General features: G+C 43.9%; 2 protein-coding genes and 1 pseudogene across 2 annotated transcripts; all 3 read left to right on the top strand.

Annotated features, from left to right (window-relative positions):
• The first annotated feature begins 7,153 nt into the window (after positions 1-7,153).
• Positions 7,154-10,297, top strand: LOC123048223 (disease resistance protein RGA2). Its single transcript, XM_044471368.1, has 2 exons — positions 7,154-8,291; positions 8,544-10,297. Exons 1-2 carry the CDS (start codon positions 8,270-8,272, stop codon positions 10,094-10,096), a joined length of 1,575 nt encoding a protein of 524 aa, XP_044327303.1. The 5' UTR covers positions 7,154-8,269; the 3' UTR covers positions 10,097-10,297.
• A 2,910-nt stretch (positions 10,298-13,207) lies between these two features.
• On the top strand, positions 13,208-15,015 carry LOC123048222 (uncharacterized; annotated as a pseudogene).
• A 4,501-nt stretch (positions 15,016-19,516) lies between these two features.
• Positions 19,517-21,643, top strand: LOC123055464 (uncharacterized). Its single transcript, XM_044479480.1, has one exon. It carries the CDS (start codon positions 19,517-19,519, stop codon positions 21,641-21,643), a length of 2,127 nt encoding a protein of 708 aa, XP_044335415.1.
• Positions 21,644-22,056: the final 413 nt, after the last annotated feature.

Here is a 22,056-nt window from a genome sequence, read left to right as displayed (position 1 = left end):
GAGACAACCATAAGGCTTCTGCCAGTTGCCGATAACTTCAACAAAACATGATCATCTCATACAACAACTTATATCTCATCACGTCTTGACCATATCACATCAAAACATGCCCTGCAAAAACAAGTTAGACGTCCTCTACTTTGTTGTTGCAAGTTTTACGTGGCTGCTACGGGCGAGCAAGAACCGTTCTTACCTACGCATCAAAACCACAACGATAGTTCGTCAAGTTAGTGTTGTTTTAACCCTCTCAAGGACCGGGCGTAGCCAGACTCGGTTCAACTAAAATTGGAGAAACTGACACCCGCCAGCCACCTGTGTGCAAAGCACGTCGGTAGAACCAGTCTCGCGTAAGCGTACGCGTAATGTCGGTCCAGGCCGCTTCATCCAACAATACCGCCGAACCAAAGTATGACATGTTGGTAAGCAGTATGACTTATATCGCCCACAACTCACTTGTGTTCTACTCGTGCATATGACATCTACGCATAAAACCTGGCTCTGATACCACTGTTGGAGAACGTAGTAATTTCAAAAAAATTCTACGCACACGCAAGATCATGGTGATGCATAGCAACGAGAGGGGAGAGTGTTGTCCACGTACCCTCGTAGACCGAAAGCGGAAGCGTTAGCACAACGCGGTTGATGTAGTCGTACATCTTCAGGATCCGACCGATTCAAGTACCGAACGTACGGCACTTCCGAGTTCAGCACACGTTCAGCTCGATGACGTCCCTCGAACTCCGATCCAGCCGAGCTTTGAGGGAGAGTTCCGTCAGCACGACGGCGTGGTGACGATGATGATGTTCTACCGACGCAGGGCTTCGCCTAAGCACCGCTACGATATTATCGAGGTGGATTATGGTGGAGGGGGGCACCGCACACGGCTAAGAGATCAATAGATCAATTGTTGTGTCTATGGGGTGCCCCCTGCCCCCGTATATAAAGGAGCAAGGGAGAGGCCGGCCCTAGAGGGGGCGCGCCAAGTGTGGGGAGTCCTACTAGGACTTGTCCTAGTAGGATTCCCCTTTCCTTTCTGGAGTAGGAGAGAAGGAAAGAGGAGGAGAGGGAGAAGGAAAAGGGGGCTGCACCCCTTGTCCAATTCGGACCAGAGGGGGGGCGCGCCTCCTTCCTTTTGGCCTCTATCCTCTATACCCGTATGGCCCAATACTTCTCCCGGTGAATTCCCGTAACTCCCCGGTACTCCGAAAATACCCGAATCACTCGGAACCTTTCCGATGTCCGAATATAGTCGTCCAATATATCGATCTTTACATCTCGACCATTTCGAGACTCCTCGTCAAGTCCCTGATCTCATCCGGGACTCCGAACTACCTTCGGTACATCAAATCACATAATTCATAATACAAATCGTCATCGAACTTTAAGCGTGCGGACCCTACGGGTTCGAGAACTATGTAGACATGACCGAGACACGTCTCCGGTCAATAACCAATAGCGGAACCTGGATGCTCATATTGGCTCCTACATACTCTACGAAGATCTTTATCGGTCAAACCGCATAACAACATATGTTGTTCCCTTTGTCATCGGTATGTTACTTGCCCGAGATTCGATCGTCGGTATCTCAATACCTAGTTCAATCTCGTTACCGGCAAGTCTCTTTACTCGTTCTGTAATACATCATCCCGTAACTAACTCATTAGTTACAATGCTTGCAAGGCTTATAGTGATGTGCATTACCGAGTGGGCCCAGAGATACCTCTCCGACAATCGGAGTGACAAATCCTAATCTCGAAATATGCCAACCCAACAAGTACCTTCGGAGACACCTGTAGAGCACCTTTATAATCACCCAGTTACGTTGTGACGTTTGGTAGCACACAAAGTGTTCCTCCGGTAAACGGGAGTTGCATAATCTCATAGTCATAGGAACATGTATAAGTCATGAAGAAAGCAATAGCAAAATACTAAACGATCAAGTGCTAAGCTAACGGAATGGGTCAAGTCAATCACATCATTCTCCTAATGATGTGATCCCGTTAATCAAATGACAACTCATGTCTATGGCTAGAAAACATAACCATCTTTGATCAACGAGCTAGTCAAGTAGAGGCATACTAGTGACACTCTGTTTGTCTATGTATTCACACATGTATCATGTTTCCGGTTAATACAATTCTAGCATGAATAATAAACATTTATCATGATATAAGGAAATAAATAATAACTTTATTATTGCCTCTAGGGCATATTTTCTTCAGTATTTACTTAGTTACTACCTAGAATATATGGATATGTTAAGGGTTGATGTAATTATCTCTACTCAAATGCATTGCATCGTAGGTCTCTTGAAATTATAGAAGGATATGGTCTGTAGCAACGCTCGTATGTCCTGGTCCAAGTCGGTCTTCTCCTGGTCCAGAAACTCAAAGTAATAGTGAAGGAACAAGAAACATGTCTAGATAGCAGACCCATGCAGCGTGGGATCTGTATGCATTGATCATGACTTCATTCACTGAACTTTCCTTATAATAAGCGAGACAACCATGTAGGATCGATGATAGATCAATGATGGGTTTTTTAAAGAAACATCAATGACGGTAGTTGAAAGGATGGATGTATTTCTCTACTTATGGTGATGTACTATTTTGGGTCCTTATAGACAAAGATATATATAAATTCATAGAGGTGTACAAAGGAATGATCGATAATGAAGTAATGGTTTGCGCCGTGGATTACATCGTCTTGTTCCTTCTAACCTTATTTTGAGAAGTGTATGGGTCCACAAATCCACTATAATCACATAAATATTTCTACTTACTTACAAATAAAAGCAACTATTGATGCATGGATCAATTACTACACCAGTACAAAAATGGCTTTTTCAGATAGTGGTGGTTCTGGCATATTTGATACGACAACTTTATTAGGTTAGTGTTGGCGTTCAAAAATTATTGAACACCACTTGTAGGTGCGACCAACAGTTGGTACAAGGTGTCATATAGTGGTGACACGGCATAACACCAAACGCCAACACTATTATGTTTACTTGTGGCATGTCATGTGTTCCCACATCAACACTATATGACATGGGGTCTATTTTTTGTAATTACTTTTATTTGTAATTATTTATTCTTAATTGATTAAAATGTTTTTAAGTAATAATTAAATATTTTCGCCAAAAATCTAGGAATTAAATTTCTTAAATTAATAATATTAGTATTTTATAAATGGTGAACTATTTTCGAGACTTCTAATAGTTTTACCTTTTTCTTTTTTCTAAAATTTTGATTTTTTAATATTATATTGTAGTTACTTTTATTAAATTTCGAATGTTGTAACTAGAAATGGAAACATTTTTATCATATATTTTAAGTCGTTTTATTTTCTTACATTTTTATTTTTTGTAAATGGTGGTGAACACTTTAATTATATTAGTCAAAAAATATTGTAGTTATTTTTCTGAAACTAAGAATATTTGAATTGGACATGCTATCATTTTCAAAAGTATGTTTAGTATTTTCATTATTTTTATTAAAGTAAAAATATTGTTTTGATTTTTATTAAAGTACTAGTATTATTTTGAGTCTTTTAATAAATTAAAAATTTGTAATTACTGGCTGACTGGCCTATTGGGCCTAGCCCAAGAGTGCATCGGAAGCACTCAAAACGGAGGGGCCACGAAAACCTCGCCCCGTCTTTCTCTCTCTCACTCTGCTTGTGCTCTCTCTTAGCCTCTCTAGATCCCCTTCTGTCACTGCTCGGCGATTCTGGCCACTTTCGGCGCGCTCCGGTGCTTTATAAATTATGAACTCAGTTTTACAATGCTTTATAAATATCTTCCATAGAATATTAATTCCTTGTATCATTTCTATGTTGAATGTCATATATCAGTGCTTGTTACTTTCAATATAAAACTAAATAAATCAGATGTCTGAACTAACAAAAGAAATGTTTTGACAAAATTTGAGAGAAGTGAGGTTCAATCCCAGGCCACATAATTGGTAGTCTAAGCCTTGGCCCGATAACAACCTTAGTTGTGTTCCTTTGATGTCTATAGTAGAAGCCAACACTTTTATTTGGCCGAAATTTATACAATGGACAGAACAATTTTATGTGAAAAATCCGGATGGACCTATGGATAGGTGAACCGACAGTCGGACCGGTGAAAATCTGAACCGACAAGCTCAATGCTTCGGTCACTAGTCCACTTTTTTTAATGTGAGGCTTAGTTTGACAATACAATTTTTAGAAACCCGTTGTAATTGAAAACCTTGGTATTCCGATGGGTGGGCAAGGAATACGGGTGCTCCAAACCAACACTTCAGGCGCCGGCTGGCTCTACCGGTGCTTGCTAGCAATGCATAGCGGCCCGGCCCACCAACTGACTGAACTAAGTAAATGCAAAGAAAAAGAAAGAATAAATACTAATTGAAAATATGCGACCACTGGAATTTGAACCCTGCACGACAACATTCATGGCTTGATGCATTAACCACTAGATCAAGCTAGTTTTTCCATACACTTCCATCCTAGTTAACGTTTCCTTTAGTAAAACCAATATAAATTATTTTGAAAGAAAAGGTAAATTTTAAAACAAAACCAATGATTTTTAGAAATGTTCATTGATTTTGATAAAAAATGATTTTGAAAAAAGTTCATCAATTTTGTAAAAAAGAAAAAGAGTTCATCGAGTTGAAAAAAAGTTCAATGATTTTGGAAAATAGTTTATCGATTTTGAAAAGAGTTCATCAATTTTGAGAAAAAGTTCATGGATTTGAAAAAAAATCATCAATTTTGAAAAATACTTCATCAATTTTGAAAAATAAGTTCCTTGATTTTGAAAAAAAGTTCATCGGTTTTGAAAAGGAGTTCACGAATTTGAAAAGGTTCATCAGATTTTGATTAAAAAAAGTTCAAGAAATTGGAAAAGTTCATGCATTTAACAAAGAAAAAAAAGAACAAAAGCATTCAAACAAAGGAGAAAAAAAGGAACAGAAAAAGGGAAAAAAAGAAAAAGAAAGAAGAAGATGTAAATGAACACATTTGATGTGGTTGTCCGGTTGGTTACTGCAGCTTATGTAGAATGAAGAAGTTGTGGGTTCAAATCCCACCCACATGCGTCCTTTTATTGCAGGATGCCAAGGAATACTACATTTCCTTAAAACTTCGGTTTTTCTCAGTTTTATCAAATCTACCAAGTTGTTTGGCTGGTGATGTTACTTATCTAGCATTAGTCGTGGGTACGGTATGGGCATAAGGTCTTGCCCCGTGGGTCACCCAATGGGTCGCCCAATTATCTGACATGTGGGCCCTTTAGTGCACAAAATACACTACCCCTAGCATCCAACAACCATCTATGGTGAAAAAACACTAATAAGAAGCACAACACCAATCGCATTTATTCCTGAATTTATTTCAGGATTTTCGGCGATGCGCATTCCGTGGGAGGAGACGTTCCCATCGACGACGAGGTGCCTACGGTGACTTCGTAAATTTCAAGATGAGGGGTAGGGTATACGTGTGTGCGTTCATAGGGGTGAGTGTATGCGCGTGTATATGAGCGCTTGTGTCCGTACTGATGTTCAAAAAGACCACACCACGACCACATCCACCGATATGAAAATCCCTCTCCCTTACTCAAGGCCTCTGCATCAATTGCTTGTTCAGTCCAAGGCCTCACGCAGCTAAAGGTCAGCCCATATATTGTGTTATATTTTTGGCCCAACGTACAATATGCAGCCCATGTAGCTAAAGGCTGATGCACAGGCAAAGGAACAAACTAACAGTTTAGTCCCACCTCGCGTAGAGCATGAGAAGGAACCAGCTTCCTATCTACTCCCTTTATTCCAAAACATAGTGCGCCCGTGCTTGCCGAGGTTCAAATTTGACCATAAGTTTAACCAACGAGATCGACTGCGGCGGGAGAAAAAATATATAATTGAAAACTTCATTTGGATACGAATTCACTGATATAACTTTTGCTCCCACCGTAGTTGGTCTCGTTAAGTAAATTTATGGTCAAAGTTGAATCACGGAAATAAAGAAAGTACTATATTTTAAAACAGTGAGAGTATATAAGAAGGTGTGACCTATCTAGCTCTTCCTCACATGTCACAGCTGCGAGATGGGCGCTGTACGGCAAAACATGTACTATTTTCGAAGTATAAAAAAGAATTAATATTTATTTCAAACCCGATGGATGCCCTAATGGGTCGGGTTACCCATCGGGTTCAGGCGTGGATCTGTATGTATGTCCATAGATAGGGTCGTGGGCAAAGGATTAGACCCATTTACTTATCGGGCATGGGTCTGATAGAGGCCGACTCGGTGAAACCCGACCCAACTGTCAGGTTGAGTCACCGATGTTGAAGGCTTCAAGTAACACACCTAAAAAAATCAGTGAAGCTGAATTCGCTCATGATTGGAGAAGAGAGCGTTGTTTAGGCTAAGAGAGATGAAGGACTCGCATGTGACAGGCGGCCAGAAGCCCAAAAGAAGTATCCAGGACACCGAGTAAACGGAAGCTAATCTAACAAATTAAGAGATAAAATTATGACTTGATTGCCATATATAATAGAAAGAGGAAAAATAGTAAGCGGTTGCATCTGATTTTCTTATCTCTACTCTATCTCTACTATTTAAACTTTGTTATCTCGTTGCAATGCACGGACATTGTTCTATATACAAAGCGACGTCAACTGCTCTCTCTCTCTCTCATGATTTATCTCGGTTCTGTTTAAAAAAAGAGAGATCCAACCCTCCTTTTCAAATACTGCAAGAAAACCATGGTTCCCGAGATAGTATAATATAGTTTACAAAACTTTAGTTTTTGTTTCATCTAAACGCCTTAAAGTATTTAATACCATTTTTTTAAGAAACCACAGCATTTTCAAAAAAACTGCAAAAATACCTTACATCCAAACACACCCTGAGTGATATAATGTGCTGGCCGTGCGTTCCCGCCGCTAGCATCCCTACACACACTTCTCGCAAAAAAAAGAGCATCCCTACGCGGCACAAACCAAATACTCCCTCTGTCTCTATCAATTTCTTTTAAGTTTCTTGATTAAACTTATACAAAAATATTAACATACAGAATACGAAATAAATATCCTTCGGAAATATATTTCGGAAATTTGGGCTGATTCATGGGACCCAGCCGTCAGCGCCTCTAAGCAGGAACCGATCCCCCAATTTCCTCCTCCCCGAACCTGCCATGGCGGAGACCGACCGGCGACCAACCCTCGGCGACCCCCTGCCGTGGCTCGGCTCCGACCGGCCGCCGCGCCCCCCCTACAGCGGGCGTGTAGCGTCCTCGTCCCTGCTCGTAGTTGTTGGTCGTCCGCCGTGGACGTGCAGCGCAGCGACTGGTTTGGATCCGAGTACCCCGGCGCCTTTCCGATGAGCCGCGGTGCGTCAGTGAGTTTACGAGAATCCATTGAACTATTTTGAATTCCAAAGGCAATGGAATTTAATATGCTCTGCTTCTTGTTGAAATTAGTAATACGTGTTTATTTAGTCTTTGTTTTTAGATCAACGCACGCTCTCCGCCATTGTGACGAATCACTTCATGTCTGGCTAAAGCGATTGTGTTCAAGACAGAAAAAACACTTGAACCAGCAGAATAGGAGAACAGAGGCTTGGCATCAAGGAGTTCTTAGACCGCTCCAAGTGCATCCCCAGCCTTCTCTCTGTTCTTGAGCAGCTTTTGTAAAGCGATTGCGTCCAAGACAGAAAAGCATTTGAACCACCACCAGGGGAAAATTCTGAATGTTTTGTGCTTCATGACGGGCGGCTATCAAGCAGCTCAGAACTTGGCTCAGTCATCACTCTGGGTTTGCATATATAGTCATTTTCCTGCTTAGAAATGCACGCTGTCCGGTGGAAGGGCGTCCAGTCCAGGGATATAAAGTTCAGAACTGTTAAGTCTTGGTTCCACAGCAGCTCTTCGTTTTTTCTGCTCCTTCTGGATTAGTACAGGTTAAGGGATGACCATTTCCAAATTTCTTCCAAGCCAGAAAAGATAAGACGCACACTTCTGCACACATGTCTCTTTTGGTTTATGCAACCTCATGTTCAACTCTTTGATCAAAGAAAATAATAACACGGCTTCAATGTTTGCTGACCCTTGGCAGGTCGCGAAACACCGTTATTCTGTCAAGACTGTAAACAGGAGAAAACTCTAAATGTTTTGTTCTTCATGATTGCAGGGTCACTTTCATGCTTAGAAATGTATGCCAGTCAGGAAAGGGATATACACTGTCTGGTGGAAGGTTGAGTAGCAACTGAAGAAAAGGAGGGCGTCATGGCATTGAAATTTCAAAACAGTAAGTCTTGGTTTCACACCAGCTCTTCGTTTTTGTATGCTCCTTCTAGACTAGCAGAAGTCACTAGATGACCATTTCCAAAAAATTTCCACTCTTTATGTATGTCTCTTTCATTTTGTACATTTCAACTCTTTGATCAAAGAAAAGAATGACACGACTTCAATGGAGAAGTAAGATGAAGACTCACGGTGTCCATATATATATTGCTTGCTCATATTGCTTCACCCAGCTTTGGCAATTCATCCTTTGCAGTACAGCATTCCTCAAGAGGCAGTAAAGTGAGGAGGCTCTCAAACACACACACACACATGGAGGTAATATTTTCTGCTGCTATGGGTGAGCTTGTTAGTAGATCCATATCTTTCCTGGTGGAAAGATACTTGAAGCAGCGGACGGCCGCGACAACTGAGGAGGAGAGGCTGCACAGCCTGCAACGGCTCCTACTGCGGCTTCATGTCGTCATCGAGGAGGCAGATGACCGGCTCATCACAAACCAGGCCATGCTGCAGCAACTCAGCATACTGAAAAAGGAGATGTACAGAGGATATTACACCCTCGACATCTTCAGTTGCCGAGCCCATGGAGAAGGAAGGGCAAAAGATCATGAAGTCAACTACTCTTTTGCACCATCTATATTCAACCCTGCAAAGCGTGTATGTTTCTGTAGTGGCAACAGGGAAGGTGCAGCACAAACTGAGCTGCTGGAGCAAGTTCTTGGCAGCATAAGGAACACCATTGAAGATGTGGGTGAGTTCATCATGTTTCTAAACAGATGTCCACGTTTGACCCGCCAACCCTACAACATGTATCTTCTGCTGAACAAGTGCATGTTCGGACGCCAAATGGAGATGGAACGTATTATTAACTTCCTGTTGCAAGCGGAGACTCCTCCCGGTGCCGCTGGTAATCCAGCTGTCCTGCCACTCATCGGTCCCGGGAAAGTTGGAAAGAGCACCCTGATCGAGCATATGTGTGACGATGAAAGGGTGCGGAACCACTTCTTTCAGATTTTGTGTTTCAGTGGGGATGATCTAAAAGATGCAAGTGTAGAGACCCTAAGAGATGGCGGTAGAATCAAGCATCGAAACCGTGCCATGGGCGGTGGAGGGACACTGATCATCATTGAGCTGTTTCTGGACATCGACAAGTCTGAATGGAAAAGGTTGTATTCATCTGCCAGAAGCTGCATCAGAAACGGCAGTAAGATCATAATCACGAGCCGGTCCAACAAGATCTCAAACTTTGGAACCACAGAACCCCTCAGATTACAGTTCTTTTCTCAAGAAGCATACTGGTACTTCTTCAAGGTGCGTACGTTTGGGAGCACGAGCGCGGAGGACTACCCGAAGCTCGCAGCAATGGCCATGGAAATGGCCAAGCTGGCGAATGGGTGCTTCATGGCTGCGACCATCTTCAGTGGACTATTAAAAGACAATTTTGACCACCGTTTCTGGAGCATTGCCCTTGCAACCCTCAGGAATTTTATGCAGACGAACATCTCAGCGTATGGGGAGAGTTTCAGTGACCCCTGGCAGATGGCGGAGCCAGTATATGTGAGGAGAGCAAAGAAAACTTCGTCTAAATGGTTAGTGATTTTTGGTGACTACCAGACATGTTCTGCTGAAACTGAAGCTGAAGATCGCGAGATGATTAGCGTACAAGACCTTTTCCTTGGAAGCGTGAGGCCTCGAGGAAAATTCAAGGTCCATGCATGGACATCTCACCTGGAGCCTCACTACAATTACATATTTCACTGTGAGATTCAAAGACCACAGCGTCTGGTCGCCAGAAACAAGCGCTGTTAGTAAAGACCGAAGTATACATATTACAGCTGTATCTTGACGCGTTTTAGTGTTAGATACATCCATATCTAGACAAATTTAAGATAAATAATTTGGGATGGAGGTTGTAGTGTGCAATTTCAATGTTATTTTGTTGTTGTTCCTGCTGTAAGTATATTAAGCAATTAAGAACACTGTATGGGCTACAAGTTTTGGAAATTTCTTTGGGAGGGTGATATCAGCGAGGCACTGTGGCTGATTAATTGTCTAGTCTTCATTTCTTCTCTAAACCGATGATTTGAATTGCACTAATCCAACACTCCAAACTCATGAAATGGTTTATGGTTCTCAAACAACTTGAAATGATGCATGTAGATTAGATAGATATTGTGAGTTGTGACTGTCATCCGTACTGAACTATATTTTCTAATTCTTTTTGGACAACTGTGAAACATAACAAATGTCGCTGGTATTTTTTGTATTGTTCATGCTAAAAATAATAGCAACTGAGCACACCGTAGCATCTGTGCATCTTTTTGGAAGTACTCTACGTAGTATTTCTGTGGGGCCTAGCATTCAGCGCCTGCTCTCAGCGTTAGAGCATCTACGGCCGGACCCCTTATCTATTTGATCCCGAAACGTCCGCCTGGTCAATGCCTGGTTAAAAAAAGATGACTCAATTGGGCCCCTAATTTTCTCCTTAAATGTCCGGACCGACCGGCGCCCCTCAAACCGGGACCAAATGTAGGGGCCATATGAGGCTTGGTCCCACCCACAGCGACCCACTCCTCCTTCCTCCTTCCTCTCTCATCTTTCAAACCCATTTTATTATAATAAAAATAAGTACCTTTTTTAGGTGAGATTAAATATACTTTGAAATTGGGGCTGACTCGTGGGACCCAATCGTCAGCGCCTCTCAGTATGAATCGATCCCCAATCTCCTCCTTCTCGGACCTCTCCCATGGCGATGGCGCAGACCGACGCGCGACCAACCCTCGGCACCTCCCTGCCGTGGCTCGGACCGGCCACCGCGTCGCCGATCCAGCTACCCGTATTCTGGGCGTGTAGCGTCCCCGTCGCTGCTTGCGGCTGTGGTTGGTCGCCGACGGCGGTGGCCGTGGGCGTGCGGCGCAGGGATGGCATGGTAGAGGAGTGACTCGGCCGGAGCCTCTCCGATTAGTCGCGTAGGAATACCTGGAGGAGGGCCGACCACGCCGCTCACGCCGCGGTGCTTCAGTGAGTTTCCCACAATCTGAATTTCAACGGACCATACGATTCATTCCATTTCAGAAGCAAAGGTGCTGCGATCTGCTGCTTCTTATAATTTTGTTAGTCTTTGTGTTTTTTTTCTTTTCGAAAAGGGGGATTTCCCCGGCCTCTGCATCAGAGCGATGCATACGGCCATCTTATTAATGAAATAAAAGGTCCAACAAGGTTCCAAAGTCTCCGACTGAAAAGAAATAAAAAGACAGCTCACACAGAGCTACAGAGGCTGAACACAGACTAGCCAAGGTAAGACGCCACAACCGGCTGGCTAAAAATAGATAGGTAGACTAATTGCCTATCCTATTACATGACCGCCATCCAAACCGGTTGAAGATATCCCGAGCTACCATCTCCCAGCGGATAGATCCAGTAACCAAATGCTCCCTGGCCTCCATCGGAGTGAGTAGCGACCATGAACGGATCACAGCCGTGGCTCGGAAAATAACCTGCAAAAAGTGAATACGTGATGTTCTGTTAAAAACCAACTCATTTCTGCAAGTCCAGATAGTCCACAACAAAGCGCAAACTCCAACACGAATATGTCTCGCTAATTCAGGCTCAATCCCAGTGAGCCATGTCCCAAATAACGAAGTGACAGAATTCGGTGGAGTAATATTAAAAGCAATGTGAACCATCCGCCAAAGAACTCGGGCAAACGGGCAATCAAAAAAGAGATGCCTGATCGTCTCGTCCCGATCACAGAAGCTACACCTCGTAGGTCCTGTCCAATTACGCTTAATCAAGTTATCCTTGGTTAAAATAACCTGTTTATGGACAAACCACATAAACACTTTTATCTTCAAGGGAACTTTGACAGCCCAAACATGTTTGGAGGTAGGAATGGAGCTCGAATTAATAACATCAATATACATTGATTTAACCGTAAATCCTCCAGACCTAGTTAGTCTTTGTGTTTAGATCTCTGCACAAGTCGTCAGAGCAGCTTAAGCCCAATTAAATCTGGCTGAACACAGAAGAGCAGTGTCAGTGTGGCATACATCAAAAACTACTGCTAGCCGAAGCTCAGGACAGTAAAAAACTTGAACCAGCAGAGGAGAAAACAGGGGCTTGGCATCAAGGAGTTGAAGTTGATGGTGCCAGACGGCGCGTCGGGGCTGGAGGTGTTCGCGGCCAACTCCAACTTAGTTCTTCAGCAGCTGGGACTGCGGTCGCTTTCCTCTCCATCAACAGCAGGCAAGCATTGTTCCATCGACACGTCCACCTCTCGGGGCATAAAGGCAAACCATCCCTTCAGCGGACACAGCAACAATGTTAATTCTTGTATTAGCCAATTCTGATAGCAGCTTCAGCAAAGAGGTTAATGTTGGAACACTGGAGAGTCCAACAGAAGAAGCAAGCAGTTTGCTTACCCTTGGAAGGTCATGAAACACTGTTATCTGTCAAGACTGCAAAGAGGAGAAAATTCTGAATATTTTGTGCTTCATGACGAGCGGCTATCAAGCAGCACATAGCTTGCTCAATCATCACTCCGGTCTCCGGGTTTGCAAAGTCATCGCAGGGTCACTTTCATGCTTTGAAATGTTTGTCCGGTGGAAGGTTGAGTAGCAACTAGCAACTGCAGAAAAGTAAGGGCGTTAAGGGGTTGAAAGTTCAAAACAGCCAGAAAAGATGACCATTTTTTTCTGCTCCTTCTAGACTAGCAGAGGTCACTAGATGACCATTTCCAAATTTCTTCCAAGTCAGAAAAGATAAGACACAAACTTCTGCACACATGCATGTCTTCTTTCTGTTTATACAATCTCATATTCAACTCTTTGATCAAAGAAAAGAAAAACACGGCTTCAACGGAGAAATAAGATGAAGACTCATAGTGTCCTTGGGCAAGTCCTCAGAGAAGTTTCTGATATATGTAGACCGAGCGGGCTCTCAAACACACACATGGAGGTAATATTTTCTGCTGCTATGGGTGAGCTTGCCAGTAGATCCATATCTTTCCTGGTGGACAGATACCTGAAGCAGCGGTCAGCGGAGGCAACCGAGGAGGAGAGGCTGCACGGCCTGCAACGGCTGCTACTGCGGCTTCATGTCGTCGTCGAGGAGGCAGATGACCGGCTCATTACAAACCAGGCCATGCTGCATCAACTCAGCATACTGAGACAGGAGATGTACATGGGGTATTACACCCTCGATATGTTCAGTTGCGGAGCACATGAAGATAACAGGTCAAAAGATTACTCTTTTGCCCCATCTAAGTTCAACCCTGCAAAGCGTGTATGCTTCTGCAATGCCAACAATGATGGTGCAGCACAAGCTGAGCTGCTGGAGCAAGTTCTTGGCAGCATAAGGAACACCATTGAAGATGTGAATGAGTTCATCATATTTCTAAACAGTTACCCACGTCTGCACCGTCAACCGTACAACATGTATCTGCTGCTGGACAAATGCATGTTTGGACGACAAATGGAGATGGAACTTGTGATGAACTTCCTGTTGCAATCACAGACTGCTCCTGGTGCTGCTGATCATTTGGCTGTCTTGCCAATCGTCGGTCCCAGGAAAGTTGGAAAGAGCACCCTGGTCGAGCATGTATGCAACGATGAAAGGGTCCGCAACCACTTCTCTCAAATTTTGTTTTTCAATGGGGATCATCTTAAAGATGCAATTGTAGAGACCCTAAGAGATGGAGGTAGAATCAAGCATCAAAACGGTGGGATGGGCGGTGGAAGGACATTGATCATCATTGAGCTTCTTCTGGATATTGAGGAGCCTGTATGGAAGAGGTTGTATTCAGCTGCGAAAAGTCGCATCACGAGTGGAAGTAAGATGATAATTGTGAGCCGCTCTGACAAGATCGCAAGCTTTGGAACCACGGAATCCCTCACATTACAGTTCTTAACTCAAGAAGCATACCTGTACTTCTTCAAGGTGCGTTCCTTTGGTAGCACGAGAGCAGAGGACCACCCGAAGCTCGCATCAATGGCCATGGAGATGGCCAATTTGACGAGTGGGTGCTTCATGTCTGCAAACATCGTCAGTGGAGTACTGAAACCAAATTTAACCCCCATTTCTGGAGCATGGCCCTTGCAGCCCTCAGGAATTTGAAGAAGACAAACATCTCAGTGTATGGGCATCGTTTCACTCTTCCATGGCAGATGGTGGAGCCAACATATCTCAGGAGGGTGAATAAATGTGTCGTGTTGTTTCTTGACTACGAGACATGTTCTGCTGAAACTGGACCTGAAGCTCGGAGGATGATGAGCGCGCAAGATCTTCTCTTTGGAAGTGTGAGGCTTCGAGGGAAATTCAAGGTCCATGCATGGACATCCCACCTGCCGCCTCACTACAGCTACATCGTTCAGTGTGAGGTACAGAGGCCACATCGCATGGTCACAAGTAACAAGCGTTTTCAGAAGAGTAGCGGCTGATTAATTGCCTAGTCTTTTATCCAACACTCGAAGCTCATGCATGGTTCATGGTTCACAAAAACTTGAAGAGAAGCAATCAGAGTAGGTAGAGGTTGTGAGCTGAGAGCCTGAGGCTGTTCTTCTTTCTGAAATACCATTTTCTCTTCTTTTTGGACGACTCTGAAATAGTGTAAAATTTACTGTTATTTTTTATATTCCAACTGTAAGTAATAGGCAATTAGGCACACTGTATGGGTCAGTAGTTTAGGAAATTTCTTTGGGTTGGTGATATTAGCCAGGTACCTCTGTTTTTTTAATCATGTGTACTGACCAGTGAGAAGCCATGCAAGTTTCTTTGACTCTTTCATTTGTCCACCTAGTATGGCAACATAGTTTTTACAGAACCATAGTAATTAAAAACCACGGTATTTCAATGTGAGGGAAATTAATACTTCGGTTTCTAAAAACCACAGTTTTTCTCAGTTCTGGCAAAACTATGAAGGTGTTTGGCAAGTGTAGTTTTTCTCAGATTTTCTGGTTTTGACTACTCATTGCATGGATAGTCATAGCTAGCTGAACTGAACTGAGCTACACTCAAGTAATTATACAACGACGTGATCAGGTTGCGCGTGTCCTCTCTCCTAGGCGTTAAGATCAGAGTTATGTTGTACCTTCGGCCGCATGGAATCGATTGGCCTGCTAGCTTAGCCGGCTGTGTACAACTATGTTCTAAGTATCAATCGATCTGCCCCATGATCTAAGCCCTCGCACGCGTGAGTGTGTTCTCAGTCGGCGCTATATCATTTCGTATGTGTACTGTGTACGTGCAGCATCCGATAGGAAGGAGCGAGCGCATTCTCAGTTTAGAAAAAAGAGGCTGGGAGCTCTTTTTCAAATACAGAAAAAAAACATGGTTTTAGATATACCATGGTTTATAAAACTGCAGTATTTGTCGACGCCAAACACGTCAAAGTATTTGTTTATTTTTTCTTTTGAACAAAATAGACCGCAGATCGCGACAAAGTTTGAGTCAGGTCTGCATCCACATCTGAAAAGGAAAAATGAAACCTTTCGGATTCTACAGTGCGTCAAGTAATTTTAGAGACGGTGACAAGTCAAACATGCATTTTTTGGAAGTAAGGAGTATTTCTGCGGGATCCAGCATTCAGTGCCTGGTAGTTCGTTCGTTCGTTCGTTCTTGGGAAGACGTGTTTCTTCCTCCAACCATGAGGCGCTCTACTGCTCTTGCTTGAGGCTGCAGAGGAGACCTACCCATGGCGGCAGCCACTGACCATCCCTACCATCCTTCCACTGCGGCGACGTGCTCCGCAGAGCCTGTGGTTGGCCGACGGCAGTCGTTGTAGCAGCACGGCACATGGAGGGAGGGGAGGCACGAAGGCTGGTGCTCCTGTGCTCCCTCTGAGTTCTCCTTTTTCGGTTTTTGAGTCTGAACTGGTTCCGGTTTCTGTATTTCAGAGCCTAGCTAGTTGCAGAAATTCATACAATAACACATAGAAAATGTATAAGCTTGGGAGTGATTTTACTGAAATTGATTCGATTATAGAGCAAAGTTGAGGCCCAACCATCACAAGGGGCGGCCAGGATGTAAACTATACAAGGATAGATGCCCAGTGCTGCTCCCAAACCATAGCTTTAGTGCAACAAAGCTATTGTTGGAAAGTTAATGTTTAGAAAGCCGTTACCCTTCGGATGTAGGATCCACGTTCGCAGTGAGACTGCCATGCCCCGCGACACAAAACATCAAGTGGTCACCTAGTCGGCGCTGTAACAAAGCGAGCTGCAGCTTTCATTCTTCGGAGTTAACTGTTGATTTCATCAGGTTTTTTCAGATTCAGATCCTGACAAAAGCTCTGCACTTGGCACGGCTGCTACTCAAGTTTGTAGTGCCATCCACCTCCTCGTAAAGCAGGTATCGCATTATCTGGAAATAAAGCATGGGTTGATTGGATAGAACCTTAAATATTACACACATATATAATATTGTTGGTTGGTCCTTGCATGGTCTCAATAATAGCAAATGCTCATGGCAATCATGATTCCGGTATTTGAATCTGAACAGGTTTCAATTTATGTATTTTCACACAAAAAAGTACTCATTCCGGGAAGCTTCCCCGGGATCTTGCTGTGTATGTAGCACTTCCTTTAATCTAATTGAAACTTGGAAATGCAAATGTGGTCTCTAGTCTGCAAGTTTAACCCAGCAAATTGGTAGTATCAGCCTAGCAACTTGTCAATACTTTTTCGTGGCATCCATCCAGGCAGGCATGCACATGTACAACTATTTTTGGTTGTTATTCTTTCGAGACAGAAAAAACAAAGGAAAGCTCTGCACTAGGCATACCTGCTACACTCCACTTTGTAGTGCCATCCACCTCGTACAGCATGCATTTTATGATCTAGAATTGAAGTATTAGCTGATTGGATAGAACCTTAAAGATTAGACTTATAATATTGTTGGTTGGTACTTGCATCGCATGGTCTCAATAACAACAAATGTTTATGACAAGCTTAAGGCCTAATGACAATCATGATTACTAATTATATCCAAACCATAGCCGCCCCAGAGTGGATAATTATATTTCCACGCATACGTAGTGTTGGCTGGGCCCTTCTGTTGGAAGCAGAAATGGCCAACAGGAACTGGATTGAGCAAAAAAAAAAAAACTGGAGAAGGGAAGGTTCTTCATTGAGAATTAATTTCTGATGGCAGATTCCTAATTTTTATCGGTTTTTGCTGGTGTGAATTCTGAGTGTTTGGTGGTGAAACTCTGAAACTAGAGGTACAAGATTCTAGAGATACTATAATACACTGCAGTGGTTTTTCTTTGGACGGACTCGGGAAGGTATATGCAGATGAGATTATATTGCCCATGAGACATAGACTCCGATGCAAGCCAAAATATGCTCTTGCTCTAATTCTTAACCAAGTGCTGTAGGACCTATCTTCGCTACTGAGTAGGTAGATATGTAGCAATATAGTGAGTGGCTGGTGCATGTCTTAATTAATTAAGCCACTGTGACATTACTTTTAGTTAAGTACGGTTGGAGGCTCAAAAGTAGTTGTTCTCTTCCATGCGCATTGCTTGCTTCTTCTTCTTTTTTTGTAATAAAGAAAAAAAAGGATACATACTGTTCCAATTTCGAATTCTGGTATTTAAGTTCCAGCCAAGCACTGCCCTAAGTGCCGCCATCTCTCTCTGCTGCTACTTCCTGCTTGCACTTCGGTACAGCTAGCTCTGGTGCTGCTGTTACAGGTATTTCCACTGTCACATTTCACTGCACTTGTATATATGCATTTCGATATCGATTGTCTATGCCAGTTATTTTGGCCTGTCTAACGAGCATACATTTTAGTACTAGTAGTAAAAACACTGGTAAATCCATTAGTTCCCACCGGTTTTCTTCACGGGACCCAGTGTTCAGGGCCTCTCGACAGGAACCAATCCTCAATTCCCTGTTAGTTGCTCCTGCTCCAGGATTCACCCTCGTTGCCTTCTTGACGTGGCTTGGACTGACCAGGCTGTTAACAACCTCCTAGGGCATCACATGCTCTGGGAGTATAGTATTGTTGGTTGATTGAATGCAGCCTGTGCACTGCATGGTCTCAACCATAAAAAAGAACTCATGAGAAATAATGGAGGCACATGCTTGAGACTGTATTTATTCACCTAATTCGTCTTTTCCTTCCTAATTTAGTATTGACAAGCTAAACAAATGATTAGTTGGCTTGACAGACGCATCCAGCGCACACGTTCACATGTGAATCCTCACTATTTTCAGTGTTCTTAATTTCTTGATTCTTTGGTACTCCTTGTTGCCTAGCTCTGCATTGGTCTTGACTTGGCACTTGACGCACTGTTTTGACCTTTTTTGTAAACTTTAGCGCGATCTGACCTCGATCTGAAATTTTTTCGTGATCTGACCCTTTTCCTACCGCCATCGTCCTTCGCGGTAGGGTAACACAGCCTACCGCCGAGGGCTATGGCGGTAGGATTTGATTGCACCGTCACGGTCGTTTGAGGTTGAAAATACCCTATCGCCATAGTCCTTGGCGGTAGGGGCTGAAATGTATATATTGGCTAGCGCGTGTAGGTTTACCAGGTTGGTGTTGGGTTCGAGCCTTCCTTAGGTCACTTTTTTTTTGTGCAATAAACAATAAATAATTTGTACAATTAATATTAGGATATGAATTGTTGATAAAAATATAGTTTTACTTATCTGTAAATGTTTTATAAAATCCTCGCAAAGATATAAACGAATATGATGTGATAAAAAAATTGTCCAATTAATGTTAAGGCATGGATTATTTATATAAATATTTTTTTTGAAACTGCTCAATCCATCTTAAACTGCTCAACACTTTTGGAATCAGTCGGACTTCTAATTTGCAGTTTGTATATGTTCTTTTGAAACTTGTGTTCTGACATTGGAACCCAAGAAAGGATGAAATACGGCTCTATCACCATTTATTTATCCTCTTCAATATCCACAAATAATTTGCTTACCCAGTGGTTGTACTACTTCCTGCTATTTTTCTTAGTTAGTTTAAAGTTCGAAAGACCATTGCACACCATGATTTGTAACAGTGTTTGGATGATAATACTGAGAACGAACTTACATCGTATTTGATCTTACTGGAGAGGTAATCTTTTTATCACAAAATTTATAACATAGTAGCAACTAAACCATCGTCTGTGATCATTCAACTAGTTAAATTAAAGGTCAGATCTTTCTGATTATTGTGGGAATTTCTAGATAATTTCTATATTTTTAAGCGTGCAGGACGAGAGCCATGGTTGGAGGGCCTATAGACTTCTGGAATGCGTGGGCGGTTCAGAGCCTGGTGCTGACGAGCCTAACTCTGCAGGTTGCCCTCGTCCTGTTAGCGGGGATCCGGCGGCGTGGCACATCCTGGCGTACGTTCAGGTTCATGCTCTGGCTGGCGTACCAGCTCGCCGACGCCACCGCGATATATGCTCTCGGCCACCTCTCATTCGACGGCGCCACACCCCGCGAGCATCGCCTGGTTGCGTTCTGGGCGCCATTTCTCTTGCTGCACCTTGGCGGCCCGGATAACATCACCGCCTACTCGCTCGAAGACAACATGTTGTGGCTGCGACACCTACTTAATCTCGGTTTGCAGGTGCTGGGAGCTTCCTACGTCCTCTACAAGCATTACATCGGCACTCAAGACATGCTCCTTCTCGCCGCCATCTTGATGTTCGTCGTCGGTGTTGTCAAATATGGCGAGAGGACGTGGGCGCTCAGGTGCGGCAACATGGACATCATCCGGGGCTCCCTCAAGAAGAAACCACCTCCCAGATGTGACCTTCTTTACCTTGAGTATGAGCTCCCACAAGGTGGATGCAAGGGTAGTGTCGATGAAGAAGAATTCCTCATGCGGCATGCTCATTCCCTGTTTCAGTTCTGCAAGCGCGCAATAGTTGAATCGTCAGAGGACAGGGACAAAAACAACCCTGAAATCAAAGTTCTTGAGCACCTCACACATGAACAGTTGTATGTGGTGATGGAGTTGGAGCTGTCACTGCTCTACGACATCCTGTACACAAAGGCAGGCGTGGTGCATACCTCATTTGGTTACTGTGTCTGTATCGCCTCACCAGCCGCTACTGCAGTAGCGCTGTTGTTCTTCCAGTTCAGTGGCAAAGATGGTAACAGCAGAGTCGATGTTGCTATCACCTACATCTTACTGGGTGGTGCATTACTCCTGGAGATAAGATCCCTGCTGAGTGCACTTGGGTCTAGTTGGACACTCCCCTTCCTGTGTGCCACAAGATGGAATTTTCTGAAACATGCATTTCTCTGCAGGGGGGGATGGGATCGGCTTCGCCGTTGGATAGTATCTCTTCACCGGCTCATAAAGGTCATGAGAGTTAGTGGGTGCTTGAGGCCGGCAAGGAGGTGGTCAGGTACTGTGGGGCAATATAACATGTTGCATTTGTGCAGCCGTCCCAGCAAAAGGAACAGTCCTCTGCCCGGTAGATTTGCCATGATGCTGGGATTCGAGGAGTGGTGGAACAGGGAGCATCACTCACAGACCGCCAGGATTTCAGAGTACCTGAAGAAGGAATTGAGGCTTTACATTCTTGAATTAGTCAGTAAGGGCCAGGTGAGCACCCAAGGCATTGTGAGGAAAAAATGGGGTGAGTATGCAATCCAGACGAAATGTACGAATCTGTACAAAAAGCTGAAAGACAACCTACTACTACTAGGCGTTGAGTTCCAAGAGGGCATCATTATCTGGCACATCGCCACCGACCTCTACCTCCTCGACGACAAGCACACTGGGATTGAAACCATGGAAGGCCAAGCAATGTATGAGTCGGTGAGGGTGTTGTCCAACTACATGATGTTCCTCCTGGTGGAACGTCCCTACATGTTACCAGGCCTTGCTCAGAGCAGATTGTACCGGCGGACCTGTGAGAATCTAGTCAAAATATGGGGCCAAGAAGGCCAAACGCACCAAGCCCCCAGCTGGGGCGACATGTTCCGCCTTCGTGATGGCCCCAATTCCCGCTCTAGTCTCCAACGGAGAAAGAAGCTTGCCGACATGGTACAAGACAAGAAACCAAAACCCGGCCCTGAAACCCCCCGTCTCAGTTACGCAATCGTAGTAGCCCAAGAACTGGTCAGTAACGACGAGAACCTAGACGGTGAGTACAGCTCATTGCGGGTGCTCCTCTTCGTGTGGATGGATTTCCTGGTCCACGCGGCAAACAGGTGCAGCAGGGAGTCCCACGCCAAGAAGCTTAGCAGTGGAGGTGAGTTCACAACCGTCCTCTGGCTTCTCATCGAGCACCTCCACCAACTAGTCGAGCCTAATCCACCGCCACCGTCAGCGGAGGACGGGGATGAAACTAAGGGCACCGAGCGCGCAGCCGTGGACAAATACTTGTAAGAATGTAATGTGTCCCTGGACAAAAAAAGGGTTTCCTCTTAATCAAATAGCTCACAGGCCATATATTATGTACTGTATAAGAGTGAGGAAGTCCTGCACACGGCGACCCCTGATGCGTGCTATCGCGCCATTCATTTTAACTGTTGGGATCTGTACCTTTGTATTATATTTTTTTTCAAAGAACCTCATACGAGGGCAGGGGGTTCCTGCATTCCAGTAAAAAGAATAGAGATGATCTAGTTTATAAGAAAAACCGGATCCAAAAAACCTAACATTGTCCAGTTAATTAGTAAAACCGATTGAGCACCCAACAACAAACACAAAAAAAGAAAAAGAAAAGGACACTAGAGCTTGGGGGATAGGGACCAGGACACGCATGCAATATCTCAATGAACGTTGTCTGAGCCAGACAC

The sequence above is a fragment of the Triticum aestivum genome, chromosome 2D (assembly GCF_018294505.1).
Source record: "Triticum aestivum cultivar Chinese Spring chromosome 2D, IWGSC CS RefSeq v2.1, whole genome shotgun sequence".
In the NCBI taxonomy this organism is placed as follows: Eukaryota; Viridiplantae; Streptophyta; class Magnoliopsida; order Poales; family Poaceae; genus Triticum; species Triticum aestivum.
This window is presented reverse-complemented; position numbering and strand designations above follow the sequence as displayed.